The sequence below is a fragment of the Coturnix japonica genome, chromosome Z (assembly GCF_054131305.1).
Source record: "Coturnix japonica strain WE chromosome Z, WE-NBRP24, whole genome shotgun sequence".
Lineage (NCBI taxonomy): Eukaryota > Metazoa > Chordata > Aves > Galliformes > Phasianidae > Coturnix > Coturnix japonica.
Window position 1 is genome coordinate 29,203,550 of NC_140702.1, and position 22,345 is coordinate 29,225,894.

At 38.1% G+C, this 22,345-nt stretch overlaps 1 protein-coding gene across 4 annotated transcripts in view; it reads right to left on the minus strand.

The window, feature by feature from the left end:
- Positions 1–9,470: 9,470 nt before the first annotated feature.
- Positions 9,471–22,345, minus strand: part of PCGF3 (polycomb group ring finger 3) — a 48,615-nt gene continuing 35,740 nt past the window's right edge. For all 4 annotated transcript variants that reach the window (XM_015849521.3, XM_015849518.3, XM_015849520.3 and 1 more), the window contains 7 exons: positions 21,782–21,878; positions 19,761–19,816; positions 18,605–18,715; positions 18,229–18,317; positions 16,935–17,072; positions 15,208–15,288; positions 9,471–13,360 (listed from right to left, as the gene is read on the minus strand). In XM_015849521.3, the coding sequence (XP_015705007.2) occupies positions 13,313–13,360; positions 15,208–15,288; positions 16,935–17,072; positions 18,229–18,317; positions 18,605–18,715; positions 19,761–19,816; positions 21,782–21,878 (620 nt within the window). In that variant the 3' untranslated portion in view covers positions 9,471–13,312. The remainder of the gene's footprint in view (positions 13,361–15,207; positions 15,289–16,934; positions 17,073–18,228; positions 18,318–18,604; positions 18,716–19,760; positions 19,817–21,781; positions 21,879–22,345) is intronic.

Genomic DNA, 22,345 nt, shown 5'->3' on the forward strand with positions numbered 1-22,345 from the left:
GTCTAGTTTTAAAAAGAAATATAATCCTGATGTTTCTGATACAGCACTTGATGGATCAACCCTCACTTTTCTGCTCTTTAAGGTTCAGGATAACAGCTGCTAAAAAGAAAGAAAGAAAAAAAAACAACCAAAAAACATAAAACAAAATTATAACTTCTTCATATTGACATGTCAGCAAGAAAAACAAGTGGTGGTGTGTTTCCAGAGTAGTGAAGAATGGCCACAGTAACCTCACTGAGCCATCTGACAAGGAATGTGCCATCCGTGGGTCTGGTACTTGCTCTCTGTGGATATTTGGTTGCTTCTTTCCAAATACAAACTGGGAGAGCACTTTGCTTAGAACACAAAAGCTGTGTCAAAGGCTCCTCATCCTGTGTAAGCTACCATCTCTGCAGAATAACCATGAAATCCAACTGCCAGGCACCCAGCTAAGCTGAGAATGTGCATCGTCATCCACATGAAGACAAATTGCAGCAATGGGCATCGTGAACAGCCCTTCCAACATGAGAAATGGGCAAAACCAAATTGTTTTTGCAGCACAAGGAACCCTTTTTTCACCTCTATTTAATTCTGAACAGAGACAATCTTACCTTTGTAAGATTTATTTTCTCTACCTCCAGTCCTAGGGATGTCTGAAGGCAGAGGAACTCACTAGTTGACAATAAATTTGCATTCCTGATCTTTAAAATAAATAGGCTGAGGGGTGGCAGCAGGACAAAGCAGTAGGGGCATCACAGAGCTGCATCCTCAGGTATCGATGTCCCATTGCCAGCAACTGGGGAGACTGGCACCCAGGGTCATGCTGAGGTCTGAGCCCCCTGATGGAGGGTTCTGTCCATTTTTCAACCAAGGTACTTGAGCAGTTTTTCAGGTTTATGCTCCAGGAGAGCCTGCTGCGAGCCTGGGGCCTGAGAGCTGCAGGAAACATGTTGGTATCAGAATCAGTGGTTTAAGCAGTCTTAGCAAAAAATGTAGTCTTGACTTGAATTTTCCTGGTGCTCAAATGCCTTATTTGCTTCAGAATTCTTCCAGTAGATGAATACATGTGAAGTTTAAAGGCCACAGCGTACATGGAAATACACAGGCAAGTGCACTCTGCACATTCTGTTTCTGGTACCATTTCTGTGCTTGTTTCAACTTTGGCTTCCAGATAGAGACCATGGACATCAAAACTACTCTACTCTCTAGATCCCTAAAGACCTGTGCCATCAATCTGTTCTTTGGTCATCAATATAAACTAAAACCTTTAATTTCATCTACTTTCTGCTCCATCAAGCATGTACATCTTATTTGGTGTGTTCAGAGGACAACCTCTTGCACCTGGAAATGGGTACTGAGAATTGAACGCAGCTTTGTGTGCTGGACTGAGTTAATCAATTTTGGAAGCAGATTCAGAGGGTTGAGGACAAAGAGTGAGTAATCTGACAGGGTTGCACAGGGGGATTTAAACAACACCTCAGGACAGGTTTTGCTCCAGTACTGACTGACAGAAAGCTGACAGAATTCAACAGGTCTCACTGAACCCAAAATGTAGCAGTGCTGCCTGGAAGCCAAACTGAAAGCAAGCACAGTGTTGTAAGCAGAACACTGCTCAGCATTTGTGGGGTTTTTTTTGTGCTGCATTGCATGGACATCTCCCACCTAAAACAAGCTAAAAGCGGATCACCAGCTGGCAAGGAATGCAAATTTGGAATAGAAAATCTTCACAGAGCAAGGTAAGAATAAGTGCATCAGCCTCAAGAAAAATCTGAAAGCTTTTCTAGCTCAACAGGCAGGTATATAGCTTTTATGCTTACTGAGCAAGAAGTTGGGCTTCAGCATGATGGAGGAAGAAAAGCAAGAGGCTTCCTGAATTGCAGTTCTTACAGTTAAAAAGAAATCTCAACATCCAACACAGTGTAAGGACAGCACATTTCTCTGAGTCTGACCTAGGATAAAGTGCCGCAAGCTGTTGCTCTGCAAGCACTGTAGCACAGGCATTCCCTGGGCTATAACTGCCTGCCATGAAGGAGGCTGTGCATTTGCAGAGCAGTGTCCTGTGCTGCTTGGAATCCATCAGACCAGTCTGCAGAGGCGCAAGGCTGGCCAGGGGGAGTCCTCCTACACAGAGTCCCAGTGCACTATGGCCTCAGTGGGGCTTGGAGTAACCTTGAGCCAAGTACACCAAGTAGCAGCAGCCTTGCTTAATTTTGGCTATAAATTATGTGCCAACAGATGGAATAAATCTGCTGCAACACCTGGTTGTGCAAAAATGCTTTTCTCCTGAGAGCAGGCCTGAAGCAGAGCTGCTCTGCATCACACTGCCAACACAGCCTAACTCTTCTGATGACACCTGGGAGATGCATCCTGAGGACACAGGAAGGGCCACCTCAACCTCCATCTTCCCAGAAGGAAGCACATTTTACTCTTCACTGTTACAGCCAGAGAAGATGGAAATAAGACAAAGGGTTGTCTCGTAGTTGATTCACCCTGCCCACTTGCAGATGTGGATCAATAAGAAGGGATCAGTAGCAAGGGATAAGAAACAAAAATCCAAAGAGCATAACCATACAGAAATGTGTGACTACATTAATTGTCACTAGCAAGCATCACATTAGTTGCAGGCACTACTGCATCCACTGCTCTGCAGATACAAAGCAGCAGACAGCAACACATTGCTTCCTGGGCTCTGTGGTTTTGGTCAGATGAACAGTCCAACATTGTCCTATTAACATAAATAACCCCTAAATTAACTAGAAGCAAAACAAAAACAAAACAAACAAAAAAAACCAACAAAGAAACAAAAAACCACCAGGACTTTTGCAGCTATGTCTGTTCAAAACCCAATAATATGCAAACGAAATGCATGTGGCTAAAGCAAATGTGCACTGTCAGTTATAAGAGTTCTGCTCTCTCCCATGCCCTCCAGCACATGCTTAGGCTTCAGGAGCTATTGCAGTGCTCAGTCTAGGAACAAACAGCAACTTTGCTGAACAGTTTCAACCTGTTTTTCTGAACAAAGAGAGACTCTATCACTATTTATAGCTGCATTTGCCTTCAGACCATGCAAGTTCCAGGACAAAGCACAGCTCCTCTTACAAAGAAAGCATAGCTTTGTAAAAGAAGCCCAGAAGGGACAAAAGTACATTCCTGTGGCACTGTAGAGCAGAACTGCTATTCGCTGTCTCTGAATCACAGAATGGCCCAGGTTGGAAGGGACCTCAAGGATCACAAATCTCCAGAACCCCCACCTCCCAACCCCACCACAGGCAGGGCCACCAACCTCTGTATTTAATACTAGACCAGGCTGCCCAGGGCTCCATCCAACCTGGCCTTGAACACCTCCAAGGACAAGGCACCTCTGGTGCCAGAAGATGGATGTCTACCACATCATGTCTACCACATGGATGTCACCCCTCAAAAATAAGCATGTGCCATAACTGCAACATTCAGCAGCTCCTGGACCAGGGTAAGCGGCCAAGGGAAGATAAGCAAAGTTGGTGAGGCTTCTTCACATCCAGCAGGGAGAGCTTACCACAGTGACGAGGACAAGGAACCCAAGGAAACAAAGGAAGCAAGGACAAGGAAGTAAGAGATTCAAGGCAAGTTTGGGGCACAATTTGCTGATATCATAGAATTGCAGGGGTTGGAAGGGACCTCAAGAGATCATGGAGCCCAAATCCTGTAATGAAGCAGGTTCCTTACAATACATCACACAGGTAGGCATGCAGGCACGTCTTGAATAGAAGGAGGCTCCAGAACCCTCTGGGCAACCTGTGCTCCATCACCCTTACCATAAAGACACTCCTCTGCATGCTTGTATTGAAATTCTTATATTCAAAATTTAGTCCACTGCTCCTTGTCCTATCACTACACAACATTGAGTCTGGCTTCATCCATTTGCCTCCCACCTCCCATTTGATACTTATAAATATTAATGAGATCCCTCGAGTCTTCTTTTCTCAAGGCTGAGCAGACCCATATTACTCACCTTGAACATGAGATGCTCCAGGCCCCTCATCAACTTCGTGGCCCTTCACTGGACTCCTTCTAGGAGATCCGTGTCTTTCTTAACTGGGAAGCCCGGAACGGGACACAGTACTCCAGATGTGGCCTCACCAGGGAAGAATAGAGGGGGAGGATCACCTCCCTCAAACTGCTGTCCAGACTTTTTAATGCACCCCAGGGTACCATTGGCTCTCTTGGCCACAAAGACACACTGTTAGCTCATGGCCAACCTGTTTTCCAGCATATTACACCCATGATACTGAGGCATCAGTAAAATACAGATGATGTTGAAAAAGGGAGTCATGTTGCAGTTCACAACTGAGAACTTCTGATAAAGTTACCCATCACAGAACTCCCACTCTCCCGGTAGTAACATTTCTCACGTGTTCAGCTTGAAATGCTCATACATTTCTTAAAGTTTTGTGAACCACAGTGAAACTATGTAGATTTTTTCTGAGCCTGAGGATCCCATAATCCTGAAAGCTCTTGGAGAGAGAAGGTGAAGCAGTCATTGGTCTACCAAAATGGATGCAGGGTTGGGAGTGCTTATTTTGAATGCAGAGGAAAGAAGAGACTGCTTCTCCAGAGTGAGAAGCCAGTTGTGCCTATGAAGCCACGACATACAACATCTGCAAGGGTGCCAGTAGTAAAGGGGCCAGAACCAACTATTCAGAATCTGTTACAAACCAATGTTACCACAAGTTTCAAGCAATGCCCGAGGCTGCCATAAAAAGATCCACTGATAGCCTCACAGCTGAGGAGGAAACAGGTAAGTAACAGAAGTTGCAGCTGTAAGGCTGAAATAAAACAGAAGAATGTATCTTTTCTAGATGATGTGAAAGTAGAACCTGAATACACGTTCTGCTTGACATCCATGTTCACTAATATACCCTTCGTCTCATTCCAGACACTCTGGGAATCAGCAAAACACATTTATCACAAATCCAAGTAATGCTGTCACGATCCATTGCAGCTGTTTATGGAGACAGTGCTCAAATGGGAACACAAAAACTTTCAGATAATATATTATGCTGTAAAACACAATCTAAAGCAGAATTGTTGCTCTGCAGACTGCTGAGAACTAGCAGACCCACACAGAAGTAGCAACATTATTTGCTGCATCAGCGGTCAGCATTTTCCACAACAGCAATAGTGTGATCTTAGAGCACCCAGAATCAGAGGCTTTGTGCTCTTGTGAATAAAGCAGACCAAACTCAAGGCAAGGGACACTAAACTTTGCATCCGAGGGGAAAATAACTAAATATATAACATTAAAGGCTTCCACAAAAAATGAAACTTCTTGTTCATCACATGTGGGAATGAAGGATTGCATGCTATGGACAGAGGAAGAGAACAAGAGTAAGGCTTGTAAGAGCATCATCCTGCCATTGGAACAATGCAATCAACCTTCCTACTGAAGGCAGTTGCTTGGATTTCTGTTTTGTTCTTACTTTCATACTTAGGTTGTGCATTTAGGTACATCAACATACAAGATATGAAGCACAGAGTGCCTAATTCAAGCCCAACCAATATAACGCCTCTAAACAACAGAAGTGCAATAATGTAAAAGGGTAGACATCTTTACATAGCTACAGCCCTCATACTACCCATGGTAGAGAGTACACCTGTAAACATTCTTCTCTGCCAGGTCCAGGACACTGCTTGAATTTCTAGTGGAAAGGCTAATTGAGGGGACTTTTGAAAAAGCAGAGAGAGAAAAAACAGGAGGCCAAATGAATGCTAGACATGCCAGGACTTTCCACACAACGGTGCAGAGAGTTGCATTGTGTTATAACCCCATCCGGATATACTCATATAATCAATTAATATATTTTATCTTTTTCTGACTACTCCAGGCTCAAGAAACTTGCAGTATTGTACAAAAGGAGATATTCTTCTTGTCAACACTGACTCATAGCAAAATATTCAGTTAGTGAAAGAAGTTTTTCATGTTGGTTTACCCCTGGGGGAAAAACGTACTTTGCTGCTCATTAGCCTCAGAACACATCCATGCTTTCAGGGACAGCAGCACAGCTATTAGCGCAGTTCCTAACTCTGAAGTCTAGGAACAGTTAAACAGGAGCCATTTCTGCTGTCACTCAGCAGATCGCACCATGTTCAAGTAACAAGAGGAGTTAGTTCTGCCATGTCGTGTGTTCCTGTTGTTCAGGTTTTCCACAGTCCACAAAGCAAGCTAGTTTTAAAAGACTCATTTAAAACTAACATAAAGTAGTGATAATAGACGTTAAAAGTCAAATAATTTATTATTATTTTTTATGTCCAAACCAAAGCCAGAGAACATTTTGAATTACTACAAGTATATTTTACATGGAACAATATGAAACATTGACTTCTAAAACAATTTTTGCAACAAGTATTTCAAAAGTCACATGTACAACAGATGCTGATGGCATTGCTTTAATCATTCCTTAAGTGAGGTATACACGTTAAGTTAATCCCCATGTAAACCTGAGCAATTTCTCCATGACATAGATGCCAAAGAAAGAGACCACAACTTGTGTGCAGTGTTACATTGCTATAAACTTTTGCTTGTGTAAGAGAAGCAGAGGTTTTCTTTTTCTACCTACTCCAGTGTATACAGAGGTCAGAAAATCTATAATCACACTGGCATGAAGCCCTCTGTTCTAGCACATGATCTCTGCACTCCTGGGATAGCTGCTGGAAATGTAAGAAGGGAAGAAGCAGGCTAAACCAAGCCATCACAGGTTCGTTCAGTGATAGATGAGAGCAACCAAGAGTATGAAGTACAGGGAAGTGTTAGAATCACAGAAAATGAGACCATGGAGGATTTACAAGAAGTAACACTTGCTCAGGAAGAATTAGTGCTAACATTTACCTACTTTTAAGTGACTACATATAGGCAACGGGACCCTTCTAAGGTGAGTGTCTCACAAGGGTGTTTACATGAAGCTAAAGCAGTGGCAAATGGCTGATTTCCTCAGGGCAACTATATATTGGTACTATCAGTGCAAGTATGAGCTATGTGTAAGAGCCTCTGACTTCAAACCAGCCCACAGTTGCTGGCAATTGCATACAAGCCAATAGCAAAAAAAGAAAAAGAAAGCCCTAATAGTTCTCTCAGTGTGTAGACAGCAGTACACAAGCTTTGTATTTGCATTACCGCAAAGAGATACTGCAAGGAATCCAACTACTGCTTCCCCATTTAATGTAGCATCCAGACTAGGTATTTTAATTAATTTCAGCTAAAAAGAGAAGTCTGTATCTATGCTCTGTCCAGGACATTAAATAAACCTCAAGGACCCTGGGGGAAAAAAAAAAAAAAAAAAAAAGCTCATGAATTTACCAAGATGGCAAGCACCAATATTTGCCAAATACCACAACAGATCATTTTCTTTCAAAGGCAAAGCATTTTTGGGTCATCGTAAGTTTCCTACAGGCAAGAGAACTTTCTTCCTAGCAGCTTGCAAAGAAAAGGTGACACAAGTGTGACAGTCCCCAAATTAAAATCAAATATGCATGGATATTCTTTGTAATTCAACATGTGACACTTAGTCACGTCAAATCTTTCACCTAGAATGCTGCAGTCTGCCCTTGTGCATCAGCATCACCAGGTAAAGTCAGACTGAAAGCAACACACAGTTCTCATAAGTACATTTCTATCTACAAATACATATAGACATCAGGGTAACTATGTTTTTCCTGCATGCAGCTGAAGCCATTTCATTTCCTAGCTGGCATTTATATGCCATACGTTTGTCACAGGCACATCACTGCTCTGAGCAGTGGGGTAATACTTCAGGCCATGCTTTTGTTTGTTTTGAGTAAAATGGGTTATAGACATATTGACTGTGACCATGTCATGCCACAAAATTATTGTTTCAGTCATGCTGGGTTAGTCAGTGCCATGGTATTAGGCTGACTAGTTCCTTATATTCTTGAAGGAAAAAATGGGACAATAACTTCCAGCTTGACAGGATTTCAGTTAGTTTCTCTGCTTTTATTAACAAGCATATAATATTAATTGGCAAAACACTGAATACAAGCTTCACTATCATAAAATCAAAACATTAAGCAATAATCCAAAAAGGCTTATTCAGACAAAACTAGCCACCAATAGTACAAAAATTACACAGCAACACAAAGCATAAAAAATTGTAAACTTTCAAATGAAGCTAAGCCAAAAATATGGTTTTACACTGTGACAGTTTCAGTATCTTTATTATGCCACATGAGAGAATAAAGGCTTAGTGGTTGCACTGGCTTATTGTCCCTCAACTGTAAAATAATCTTGTTGCAGAAGGAAAGAACAAACTCTCCTTTCTTCGAATAAGTAACTTGAATTCAAGATTCTAGTAAACCTATGCTTTCAGTTCCGAATAAAAATTAATAGTACTGGAACATCATTCCAGCCTTTAAAAATCAAGACTCCATCCTCCAGCCACACCTACCACCACCTGAACGAACACCCTGGTTTCTGCAGAATCATTCAGGATATTTGCAAAGTTAGCAATATAAGCACTCGTAGAATCAGACGTTTAGTTCCCACCTTCTTACCACTCAACTGGGTAGGTCACTGTGGCTTTCAAAGACTTTCAGGAAGCTCCACAGATCAAACATGGATTAAACAGCAAGACTGGAGCTTTAATTTGTATACAAATAAATCATAAATCCGTGGTAAAATATTACTGTTAGCTTGCCACAGAAAGCAAGTTCCTAGAGAGTGTTTGTACTGACTGCAAGTTTTCATGAAAGCAGAGATTGAAGTATTGTTCCCATCTTCCTTAATGTACTCTCTATAGGTTTTTACTTCAGCAACAGATGCCAAGACCTCTTCGTTACAGTTAATTATATCTTACGTGCAGATTCTGGTGTACAGGACATTTTTTTTTTTTCTCCTTTCATCAGCTTTATGCAAAGGAGCTGAAGCATTAGCATCTCCAGTGAAATATCCAAACTGAAGCGATCACCTGAGGAAGTATAGAAACTAGATTTTTCTGTACAGTCCAGCCTTCTGAACAAAATGCATCTTAAGTTTTGTTGAGAGCACAAGCTTACTAAGATTCACCTGCTGATGTACTGACTGGTTGGCTTTTTCCTATTATATTTAGCTCAATGGTAAGATGCATCATGTTGTAAAACAGGCTAGCACTATGGTTACATTTACCATCCAGAAGGAAAATAATAATAATAATAATAAAATATATATATATATCAATCTCCTACAACTAATTATGCCGTTATGAAGACAAAAGAGCCAGATAAGCTTTCAAAGGCTCAGAGCCTATTGGAAAAAATAGCACCATCATAGTTGTAGTCTGATATTTTTTATGGTCCCATATCCCCAGAGATGATAGTGTTGTGTACACTATTGCACGACCAAAAACAATAAATAAATATTTTCAGATTTGATGGTACACAAAGATACCAGACATAACAATGGCACAAAACATTTTCAGATAGGCTGCAAGTCTTGCCGATTGCTTCCACAGTTCACATTAAGATTTCTTGCAAGATCATTTATTTTAGAATATTGCTGACAGACAGTTCTTGTACTCAGACAGATTTAAATCCCGCACTTCACTCTTAAAATAAAATAAAGAACAAATCAAAAACCAGCCTTCCCAGATAACAGTCCCAAATAAAACCCCATTCAAACAAATCAAAAGTTCCATCTACGTTCCTTTTTAACGGTAAGTAGATGCTACATTTACAATTTAAACATATGCCTAATAAATGCATGTTTCAAACCTATTGCACAAAAACATAAGTAACGTTCTTTATCCACACAAAACAAAAACATACAAACAAAAGCTAATTAAACTCAATGTAAAAGGAAGAAGCTTGTAAAAACATCTTACAATTTCATTTTATATGCCCGTACATAAGGTTGGACCGTTGAAACCAAAAATACTTGGATGGCAAAATAAGACAGAAGGCTTAAAATAGAATAAATAATTTTATAGAGTTTACTTTTAACACCCCAAATCTTATTTAATATCATATATTCTATCTGATTTCTCTGTTTTTAATGAAACTATATTTAATGAGACTCCGAGCTTGGGTGATTCATCAGCCTCATTGCTGCTGAGGATAATGTAACAAGATACTTCTTTACTGCAATTATTTACCAGCGTAAGCAATTGTGAAAACTACTTCACAGTAGTGCCATTTTGACAAAATCCAAAACAAACTGAGTATGATCTCACTAGGACAGAGAGATATCTATGCTGAGTCCAACTTTCAGTTCAAGTTTGAACAGAACCCTGGTTACTATATAATCTCGACATAAATTAACTGTCTCTTAAGCTTCACAGAAGTGAAACAGAGCTCTGACCCAAAGGAGGCCTCTCTCTCTCAGTTCAATTCAATTGCATTGTCGTCTTCTAGTAAGGCTAGAGTAAATAAATATATGGTCCAGACACAATCCCAACCCCTCCTGAGGGAAAGAATATCTATAGCAATGATGCCATGACATATGATTTAGAAAAATAACTGGGATTTATCTCTCTTTTTTTTTTTTTTTTCCTTTTCTTTTTACTGATGAGGCTTTATCAAATGAAAGACATTGCAAAAGCAGTTGCACACAAATGAGGAAACAAACAAAGAAAACAAAACATCAAAAAAAAAAAAAAAAGCATTTGTAGGTACTAATACTGCCTTGAATTTACCTATCTATATTGTTATTAACAGAACTTTCAATGTACTGGTAGCACCATTATATATTCAAGTGATTCTAAAGAGAGCTACAAACTTCCAAATATACGTTTCGTACTGCAGATTATTATAGCAAGAGAAAGATTTGAAAGGCTTCTGAATATGCTTTTTTTTGCAGCTGAGTTCTCAGCTGTACAACTGCAGTGGAAAGTGCTAAAATCCTAGCACGCTTTATAAGCACTGCTTCAGAGTCTGGATGTACAAAAGCTTTCTGCAGTACACTCCTTCTGAGGTAGGCAGATCTCACTCAGGAAGCATGCATTTACATAAAGAGCGTGGGTTAATGTGTATGTATCCACACACATACATACACATACACACACAAAAACCACCTTAATCAGCATACTCTTTGGGTGCTTTAATTCTATGTCTACATCAGGTGTAGAGAGTGGCTCATATACAGCCCCATTTGTACTCTGCCTCACTAGCTGCAGCCAGTCCCTTATTTACGCTGGAACGCTAACATCATGAACAGTTCCAGAAGGGCCTGGTATGCCAATCTGCATATGCATTTGTAACACCTGCTTTCAGTGTTCTCATTAAAGATTACAAAAAGATAGACTCATGATCTCGTCTGCTAATTCATGTTAACCAGAGGTAAAAGCTGAAATACATAAGAGCTGGAAACAGCAGAAGAAAACTGGAGCTGAGTTCCGATTCCATTGCTCATAGGTGCATGCACACTCACATGGAAGGCCAGGATATGGAGTTTGCCCTAATGCAAGCATTCAGTTTACCTATCATCTTGCCCTCACATTTGCAGCCCTTTTTAGCATCTGCATCTCCTTTACATCCCCATATTTCAGTAGGCTCCCTTTCTTTCTCTGCCTGTACACTTTTTGATTTACTTCCCATTCACATCTGTGACTATAAATAAAAATGAGAAAGATATTTTATCTTTGTAAAGATAAAGAGAAAATGGAGCATCCCTTCTGCAGCAGCTCAGCTAAGAAAGGAGGGCTGAAGACCCCAGAGAATGAAAGTGCAGGAGATATGCTAAGGAATGTGGTGCTTTGAAAGCTCAAGATGACTTAAAATGCTGAGATAAACCTCTTGCACTATCAGCTTCCTGTTATCAGTAATAAATAATAATTTCTTGCTGAAGAATAAGCACAGACAGACAAAGCAGGGCAGTTACAAGCAAGCTTGCTTTCTTATCCAAAGGCAGTTTATAAAAAATAATAGTATGTATAGCAGCTAGCATTTTCAGCTGATTGGAAAACCCTTCCAAAAGTTACAGGGTTAACTGTTTCCAGGTTTTAATAGTATGCTTGGAGTTCTAGGTAACTCGACAGGCTGGCAGCTGAACGCTCTTGTATCTGTACTACATGTGCTATACAGTATACAGCTTGCAGAAATCACTTTCAACTCTGTTCTTAAAAAGGTGACAATTTCAAAAGGCCTTACAAACAATGCAGTGAACACTGCTAAGTGCTAATGAGGGTGCATTCCATAACATAAACAGTTATATGTGTGTATATGTGTGTACACACATGGCATGTATGTTACCTTGCACCTGTTAGGGCTGATGCAAGTACAGTTATCAATTAAGGCCAGAAGGTGTAAAAATAATCTTGTCTGACCCCCCAGAACAGTAAGTAATTGTGCTAAAGAAAACGGTACGGTTTCACAAGAAAACAGGTGAGGAAAATACAAACCTGTTACTAAAATATAAAGCTGCTTCTACTTCTCTGAGGAATTTTTAATCAGTGAAAATTGTGCAATATCACCCAATGTTGTCCACGAGCCAGTGTTTCATTAGCCAGTGAGAATAAATTCTCTTTACAGTAAAAACTGATTTCTGCAAGCCACAGCTACATAAGAAATGCTTATTTATATATATATACTTATATATATATATTTAAAGTTCATAAATCTAGCACTTTTGAGTATTTATCGTTATGTGGTGCAATATATGCCACAGCAAAATATCAGGGCACATTAAAATCAGCTGCAGAGATTACTGTTAATCTTACCAAATCACCATGCAAAAAGGGCATTAAAACTTTACTAAAACAGAAACTGAGGGAGAGCAACAACTGGATAAAACCAACAAATAAACCCATTGTTTTCCCCGATTTTCAAAAGTTTTCAATGCAGCATAATAAATATCACCAGTCACTATATCATTAGTTATGTTCAATGATCTACAGAACTTGATTAAAGCCAATGCAATCAGGCATACTATATAAGACAAGAACACTTTGCAAAAATATATTTTTAAATATTCAGAATGTGAAAAGTAACTAAATGCAACTTGGTGTCAAAAGCAACATTTTAAAATCACCCCACAACATTCTAACTTATTTCTGTGTAACTGTAAGAGATGAGTCAGGCTGAGCTACATGGAACTGTGAAGTGTTTTCAGTATCTGTAAACTTAGTGCTGGTAGTGTCTTGTTGAGTTTCGATTTCTTTCTTTCATATAAAATAAGTATAAATATTTTCTGTCCAGAAATCCAGATAGCACATCCCCAGGAGAAATATTCAGAAGGACAGTCAGCTATGAAAGCACTACAGTCTTCCAAAAGTATTCGGCTGATTCATATCATGTGATTAGTGATGCACTAAGAAGGTGCCAGATGATAGTCTCTGCAAAAAACTCTGTCCAGAAGGACAATAAAGGTCTCTTACAGCAAGTCCATTTTGGGTCTGTAATGTAGCAGTAGAGGTGCTTTCTGCAAGATAGAAATATAAGCTATGTTAAGAAAAACAAAGCCAGAATTCACCTTTCCAGTAGACAAAACTTTTGTTTCATAAACCAAGGCTTCAACAAACCATCAGAATAGCTGTCTGGTCAGTCAAAACTGCATCAAGACAAGAAGGAATTTAATCTGTGAAACTCAGATCAAAAGGAGAATCCTTTCCCTTTTGTCAGGAATAGGTCACCTTATGATCAGTTCTATCAAGATTGTTTAACTAAGGAAGCCTAATAAGAGAGAAATGCGAATGTCTAGAATTCAGTATAAGATCACAGAGTATTTCATATATTTAATAGTTCAATTCCTCTTCTACGAATATATCTATTGTTCTTTTTTTCTATATAGGTACACCTGTACATTTCTAACACCTAAAACATCTCCCATCAAGGAGTAGTGCATCCTGAAAAGAATCATTTCCCTTGATGGAGGTTCTGGAGCCTCTATGAGTTTCAACTTACGCTCTCCACCTCTTTCACTTAGTATATCAGTACACATTTGCCTTTTCCATTTGACTCAAAAGTACAAAAATCTCCGTGATAAAGGTGAGCAGTAGATTTCTGCAGATGTAGGTCAACTGGATTCCCTTGCACAATTACTTATTTTTCATGAAAATTCCTAGCACTTTTTTTTTTCTTACATTAGGATTTAAATTCTCACAAATTCAGTTAGCTTACAAGCCATCTTTTCATAAAGTTCAGCACACTGTTTTTCCTAGTATTTATTCCTCTGCATTTACCCACATAGAACTTGAGGCGTTATCCATCAATCTCTGATCACACAGAACTGTAAAGGCTTGCTTAAATCCTTTGTGATTAATCTGACTTTGCTATCCCAAATAACCATAGCCTTGTCACTGAGCTATTACTGCATTTTCAAACCTGTTTCCTGATCACTCAAGAAAAAAATTTAGGATTATAATTGTGACCTGTCTGCAAATCAAAAGCTGAACTTCTATCTGTATCTGCGATGCAGCTGTATGTAGAAAAAAACTGTTTTACTACACACAGACAAGGAGACACTTTCCTACTCCCACCTGCACATCTTTCAGTCATCCAAAGCCACTAGGTGGTTCTATCTCAGTATACACTGTAAGCTTGAGTTCTGTTTGTTGTCCATTATCCCACCTCCTATTTCAAAGAGCACCAAATATACATACAGTGAATCTGTAGATGTAACGATTCATAAGTGCCCAACTTTGCAATTCATTCTTACATCCATTTCACTTGAGATGCTATTATTATTGTGATAACTAACACTTACAATGAATGCTCCACTTTATTATTCAGCTACAAAGTGGTTGTTCAGTGAAACAACAATCAGTAAGTCAAAGATGTACTCCAATACATTTAACATGCCATGTTTATGCCTATTAAACCCTGTTGGAATTCTCCTTAACTAAGGCAGGCAAGCATTGCAATTACTCTTTCTCCTCGAGAAATAAAGTGGTCCTGTTCAGCTACAGGAAAGAACTGCTTTGAAAACTTCTGCCTTTCCTGCATCACAGTTCCTTCCCCCACCTACACAGAGTACAATCAGTTTCACCTATCACAGCTAAAATTAATACCTTCTTGCAGCTTCCAATTATTTTGCCAGTTGATTGCAGTCCGACAGCTGACACAACATACCATTTTCCCTTGTTTAGTAATATTTAATTCTACTTTCCTTCACTTTCTTAAAATCAAATTTAACACTTATTGTTTAAAAATGCTGCATTAGATAGCTATGAGTTTGCAGTAATTGCTTTGTAATTGTGAGTGGCACACATTTTAAAAACATTCTTAATCCAGACGTTTTATGGTTTATTTGAAATCACTATGTCATACCTTAAATCTCCATCTTGTAACAACTACAAACTTGAGCGTGTGGTCCTTGCCAAGAATCTCTTCATTGCATAATATGTCCAGCTGACAAAACAAAGAAGACAGTGAATTTGTTGAGACACACTCTGTGAAACATTTTTCAAATGATACTACAAATGTCAGGCATGATTTCTTTTCTTCAAAGACTGTGGAACTTTGTGCATCTTGCAGTTGCACTGCAGACAAAAGTAGTTTTAAAAAAGAAAACAATGCCTTTTCTCAACATAGAAGTGCTGTACCTATCTCTAATACACTGCATGAACTAGAAATAACTGTTTGACTTACCTTCCCAAGCAGAGCTAATGCCCTCTTCCCAAAAGCTTTACAATATTTTGTTGGGCATTCTAAAAATCCAGCAATAACTCAAACCTTGAAAAACTTGCAGTAAGCAAATGCCTAGAAACTTAACAGTTGCTACCACAGATAAATTATGTGGCACTAGTACACTGACTGCACCACAATTTATACATTCTGTAAGAAAGTGGAAGAGGTGACAGAAGAATATACAGTACCTGTTACAGTTTGTTCCTTCATTAGGAAGGATAATAGACTGTTACATCAGAGACTACTGGCGTGGAACAAGGAGTTTAAACACAAAATCAAAGCTTTGCCTGTAGAAAAATGCCTAATCTAAAGGGTAAAAAATCCCCTTTTGAAACAGTGATGCTACTGTTGGGCTCCAGCCATGATTCAACTGTTTATAAACCAGATGATGACAAGAGAAAAGATGCTCCAGTTTTGTCTCTGGAAGCCTAGCTAAGCCTGGGGACATACTCCAACTAAAAGAGAGTGGTGTGAAATTAGAGAATCTAGAAAGCAAAAACAATATAGGTACAAGCCAGCTGCTGAATGGTTTGAGTAGAAAGGTGTTGACACTCCAGACTGAAAAGCAAATGATTGAGATGAAAGGAGACTGTGAGCAAATGGTAAAGTGAGAGAAGTGGTAAACAGAAGCTGCATTACATGTTTGCCTTAAATGTTAATTTGGAATCTTAAATAAAAAGAATTGTCTTTCTTATGGTACAGTTCACCGTAAGTTCTTCACATTATTCCAAGTATTCCCTTGGAAAGCATGGGCATAGCACTTTGCTTGTGGTAGGCAGCGACTTCACTGACAGCACAGAGAACAAAATATTCATGCTGCTTTCCCTGAAGATCAACATCAGTAGTGCTTAACTATTTGTTACGGGCTGTCCCCTGGAATGTGAAAGTGAAACCTCTGCAAGGGCCATGTATATGAAACAACCATATATGTACCTGAATATAATGTATGAAACAAAGCTCCTTGAAAAGTCTGTTTCAGTGCATGTAGAAGCTCATAACAAAGCCATTTGGTGCAAGTATGGATAAGATGCACTGCAGACTAATAGGTAAATTCTTTATAAATCCAAAAGAGAAAAAGAGATACACTTTAATTGTAACATTTAGGGTAAGGAGGTGATAGAAAATCTACAGGAAATAAGACCATAACTTCTAAACTAAATGTGAAAAAAATATTGTATTTGTAGAAAAAAGACTTAAGTTCACCTTCTTACCTTACAGAAACGGCTATACAGAAATACAATTTAAGACACTGTGATTGTTGCTGCTTTCAGAAAGTAAAATAAGATGTTGCTTTGAAAAATAACGATCCCACACTTTTCCATAGGAGTTTTTATGCACAGAACTCTATTTGAAGATTAAAATATTACCTCATTAAAAGAAGAAAGGTTTAGTTTTTTGGCAATGAACTTCTTTAGATGCAGGACTGTTGCTTGTGCTGAACAGCGAATCCATTTTCGTTTTAATCCACGCAGTTTGCTGCTATTGCATTCCAAGCAGATGCTTACCTTCAGGAAAAAGCAAGCAGTCAGGGCTGGCTGTAACAAGTTACTGCAGTCCTCATTACGCATCCATAAGCAGTTTACATTAATACAGTGAACTGAAAAATACTAATATTCCTTAAACTGAAATGCATGCAGTCCAATTAAAGAAAACATTTCCTAAGGACTTGTCACTTAGTGATAAGCATGCTTGACTAAAAATTATTCCCTGAGCTTTTTTTCTTAATGATGGAAAAAGAATGTGTCAATGCATATTCACAGGCTGACAATTGCTCATGAGGGCCCTACATCTAATAAGAATCTGAAATACAATAAGAAAACTGTTTTCAATTCTTAACAATTGCTTCTACTGTAACTCCTTGCTTTTAATGTAATTGCTAATTCCAGAGAAATTCAATGTAAATTTAAAAGAAAATGGCTAATTTCAAAAGGGTGGATAAAAATGATATAACATACTTATAAAATTCTAAGGAGATAAGCATCAAAATAAAGCTTATTCTGTTTCTATGCTTCAATTCTCACTTTTCTCATCCATCAATTTGTAATTTAGTTTAATCTCTGTGATGATTCGCTTCATGTGCTAAGAGAATCTAGTATTAGGTACAATCCCTTTGGAAGTTCTCTTGTTTTATAATTGAAAATTAATGCAAGCTAAATTTACACTGGAGACATGAGAAAAATATAAAAGGCATGGCTGGTATATCCTAGCGAGAGATTTCACTTTCAAATGTGCACTGCATTTACAACTTGATGGTGGACTTCCTGGCTTTACTATTTTTATGGTACAGAACTTTCACTGTCTAAGTAGTGGAAACCTAAAACAAAATAAACATTAAGAGAAAAAGGTTTTATTCATAATTATTGATACACGTTCAGGACAGAGAATCTGTATTAAGCTGAAAGCCAATAAATAGCTTGAAACTCTGTAAAATGTCAAAACCACTAAGTTTTAACAAAAGAGGCTTTAAAATATTACCCATTCCTGATGTCTCTCAAAGATTAACTCATACTTACACGATAACACAGTGCAACACTGCATCTTGTTTTTGGCAGAAAACAACAGCAAAAAAAATAGCATGAAACAGTTGCTTTTCCTTGTTAATTTAACTAAGCCCTAAAGCTAGAACACCAAATAAAAATAAAATACGACCTATGAGCCCACCTGTTCATCACTTCGGTGGTAGTCATTATCTTCTTCCTGTTTTTCCTCAGAAGTTTCTTTGTTTGAATTTTCATCTGTTTTAGTTTCACCTTAGATAAGAAAGCAAGTATGTGGGATAACACTCTTCAGCAGATTCTCATGTTAATGTGATTCAAGCAGCAGAGTTCAGGAGTACAATACTGAATAACTTCCCAGACAGTAATTATTTGGTTTAGCAATACTAGCTGCCAACAGACCCACATGTAAAACAGCAGAACAAGCATACAGCACAGCATTCAGTTCAACTGCTAGCACTGCAGGAGTTGTACAGTTTCACTGCGTCCCCTGTTAGACAGTTATGAACAGCATCCTACCCAACAAAGAATAAGTAATTTACCATTCCGATGAGAATCCAGATGCTGCTTTGCAGAACAGGTTTCCCCTTTGATGTCTCCTGGAACTTCCATGCCCAGCTTGTGATAAAATTCCCTTTGCTTTTTCATTTCCGCTGTTTAAAAAATTGTAAATATTAACCCCTGTAATGAAGTTCTAATGCAATATTTCTGAAGTTACTCCAAATCTCTCCCTTTGCAGGTGGAACAAAACTGCCAACAAGTAGTGAAGTTGTCACCACTTAATCCTCTATCTCTGCTATTGCATCAAGTTGTGCCTGACCTTATTTGCAGCCAGAATACTATAAAGTCATCTGTACAGCTACTATTATAATATTTTATTAAAATGAGACAATTTTAAGTACTTTGCCTTATGATGAATCCTCCCACAACATTTTAGTTGAACCACTGTTTTTGAATTTTCATTTACTGTTCTTATTTTCAATATGCTAGAAATAATTTTCATATAATCTATTTAAGCTTGCTTATCAATATCTGAGTAATCAATTTTTTCATCATAAGTGAATTAAGATATTCTATTTAAATAAAAGTTGTGACGTAAATAAGACAAAAACATCACAGGGCACATACTGTAAAGTACTTGTTTATTTGAGCAGATCCAGTCTCAAAGAGAATTATGAGAATACGAACTGCTGAGGACTTGCTCAGTAGAGGAAAACCTCACTGAAACTAAATACAGCCTGGCATTACATTCTACCTCTGGGAATTCTGGAAATCTTGCATAATAGATCCACAGCTTATATAGAGAAAAAAAACACACCAAATAACAGCTGCATGGTGCCAACATGTAAAAGCTGAACTAATGTTGTGGTTTAGGTAATACTGTTTTTTGACTATATATCCCATCTTGTATTTTTTTTTTTCCTCTCCATAACATTACTGGTAGAACAGATATGAAGCCAAATCAATCACAATAAATAGAACTAATGAAAGAACACGTTTTCCTCTGTATATTTAATTTCTCCTCAATCCCCCCTCATCTCCCCCCCCACACCCCCACCCCACCCCTTTCTGTACATCATTACTTGAAACTGTGGGATTTTTTATTTGGTTGTAGGTTTTTCTTGCTTGTTTGTTTTGTAACTCTTATAGAAGTATATGCAAAACTGTGTCTAAAAAAAGGATCATACTACATCTTACCTTCTTGCAGGCCTGGCACAAGTTTGTAAACAATATCTTGCATTGTTCTGTCATGACTATCAAGGGGGAAAAAACAGAATGAGAAATCCAATCCAACTAGCTTGTTTCAAACCATTTGTGCTAAACAAGTCCTGGTGCTAGAATTATTTACAAGCTCTAAATCTGTTAAAACAGAATTTGAATTCTCAAGTCAGTATTTACAAAAAATAAGAGGTTAGAGTAATTAGAAAGGAACTGAGATAAAGACTAAGATGAAAGCCCATTGAAATAAGAGGAAGAGTTAGGCTTTTCCCATCAGCAGTCAGGCTCATATGTCACCAGTAATCTCAAAATTCCTTGAAATTTTAAGGTAAACACATTTTTAGTAGAAAAGAATCACCAATAATATGTTTTCTGTATCTACAGATTCATCTTTCACCTTCCTGCATTATCCCTACTAGTATTAACAAAAATTAAAGAAAATAAAACACATACAAGCTCGCACAGATATACAGAAAAAGAAAGGTAAGAAAGGGGAGGGGAGGGAAGGGAACAGCATAAACAAAATTTGATTTTGCTCTTAAGCCATGCTTTTATCTATGGAGCCCATGTGGATATTTCCCAAATGAAAGAAGAGAAATAAACTCATACGTGCGAGGTCTGGCTGAAATTCTAAACCTTAATAGCAAGCTCACAAATATAGATCTCTGTTTTAAATCATAACTTACTTACTGTTTACCTCAATTTCTAGATTAGTCTACAATAAGCCACTGTCAGAAAGAAACATAGGATTATCCTAAATTCTACTTCATAAATAAAACCAGAAATATCTAAGTATCTGTCTCAGCTGCTGCAAGGTCATTACCTCAACAGACCCTGCAGTATGAAATCCTGGATCTGACTTAAATAAGAGAACAGGCTTACAAGAGTAGTCACAGGTTTCTTATCACCTGACGTGCACTTCACAGCAGTGGAGACCAGTGAACAATTACAGAAATGATAACAATTCGAAGAGTGTAATGAATGATTATGTACGTCCTGAAGTAGGACTACACGGAGAACCAAAACCATTAATCCGAAAATTCATATAATTTCAAGCAATAGCAATCCCATTTACAATGGCTTGGATTTTCATGCGCCATATGGAAGTTTTGGCAACATATCCAAAAATATTTCAACAGAAATGAGTAAACCTACCATCACCTTGAGATCAGAAGTGAGCATTTAACATCATTAAGAATTGTAAAAGAGAAGACACATTTGGTTTATAGGTTCTCCAGACAAGGTAGATGAATACAAATGAGGAATCTGTACAGTGAAACTTTTGACCAACAATTCTTTATTCCATAAATAAATAAATAAGACAAAAGTAGGCTAGGCAGACTATTTTAGTCTCAAAGGGGCGGTACTTTATAATCATTATAGGTAGAATACTTCCTTTGAAGTGTATTCAGTGACCAAACACAACTTGTGAATTCCTTTCTGTATTTTCTCACTTTGGTGCTCTGCTTCCTGGCCCCTTTTGGCACTGAAAACAAACTTCTAAGCCAAGGCACCATATTCCTGTAGCTTTAGCGTAGATGAAGATGCTGCCTTGAGCCACACTAATTCCTTCCTCCCTATTGGCATCTACTTGTACATTCAAAGCATACACTGATATTATCTGCAATGTATGTATCATATACTGTCATATATATACACATGTCAGACACTGAAGTTTTGCTGATTTAGTAGAATTATTATTTCTATACGTGTTTCACTTATGTAACTTCTATGATCCATTAGAACTTGCTCAAAAACTAAACAGTGAAGTGTGTACTTTGCATGTTCTTAAGCCTTAAAAATTCTAACAGATATCGAGGAATTGAAAATTCGTAGGAAAATTTGATCTTATATATCCTCATACAATTTCATCCAAACTTACATTTAAATTTATTGCCTGCTGATCAGAACATAAGACAATTCAGGAGAAAGCTGTCCTGTATTAGAGAGTTTAAAACAGCCTAGAGTGAAACTAGTTGCATTTTTGCTTTCATACTTACCCAATATACTGCAAAGGGTGGCTCTGATGTATAACAATTCTACATGTGGGACAAGTGTTGTTTTCTTCCAAATATTTCACCAGGCAGCTTCTACAGACTGACAAAATGGACATTCATAATTAAAAAGAAATTAAAAAAGCATACTGAAAAAACAATAAAGCTTGTTTTTATATCCTTGCAAATGCTTGTTACTGATGTATACATAAGGGCAATGTTTTCCATCATACAAGCATATCTAACCATGCAGAATGCAGTTTTCAACGTTTTTTGCAAAGGCTCTTGATAGAGGGAAGTGCTGCACTTAGCATTAAAGCACCTTTACCTAGACAGAGTCTGCCTAACACTGCGCACAACACACAATCCAATTCTGGAACTTACTAGAACAGCTATTTCTATTAGGTCAGCTTGCAACATCCAGTTTGCACTAATATTACAGGCACTGTATGTCATTAAGGTACTAAGCCAATTTACTTTAACCACATACAGAAGTAAGGCATGCTGTGGAAATAAAACTAGAACAAATAAATTATTTTAAGCAGCATTTCTTCCTTTCTTCCTTTCTTT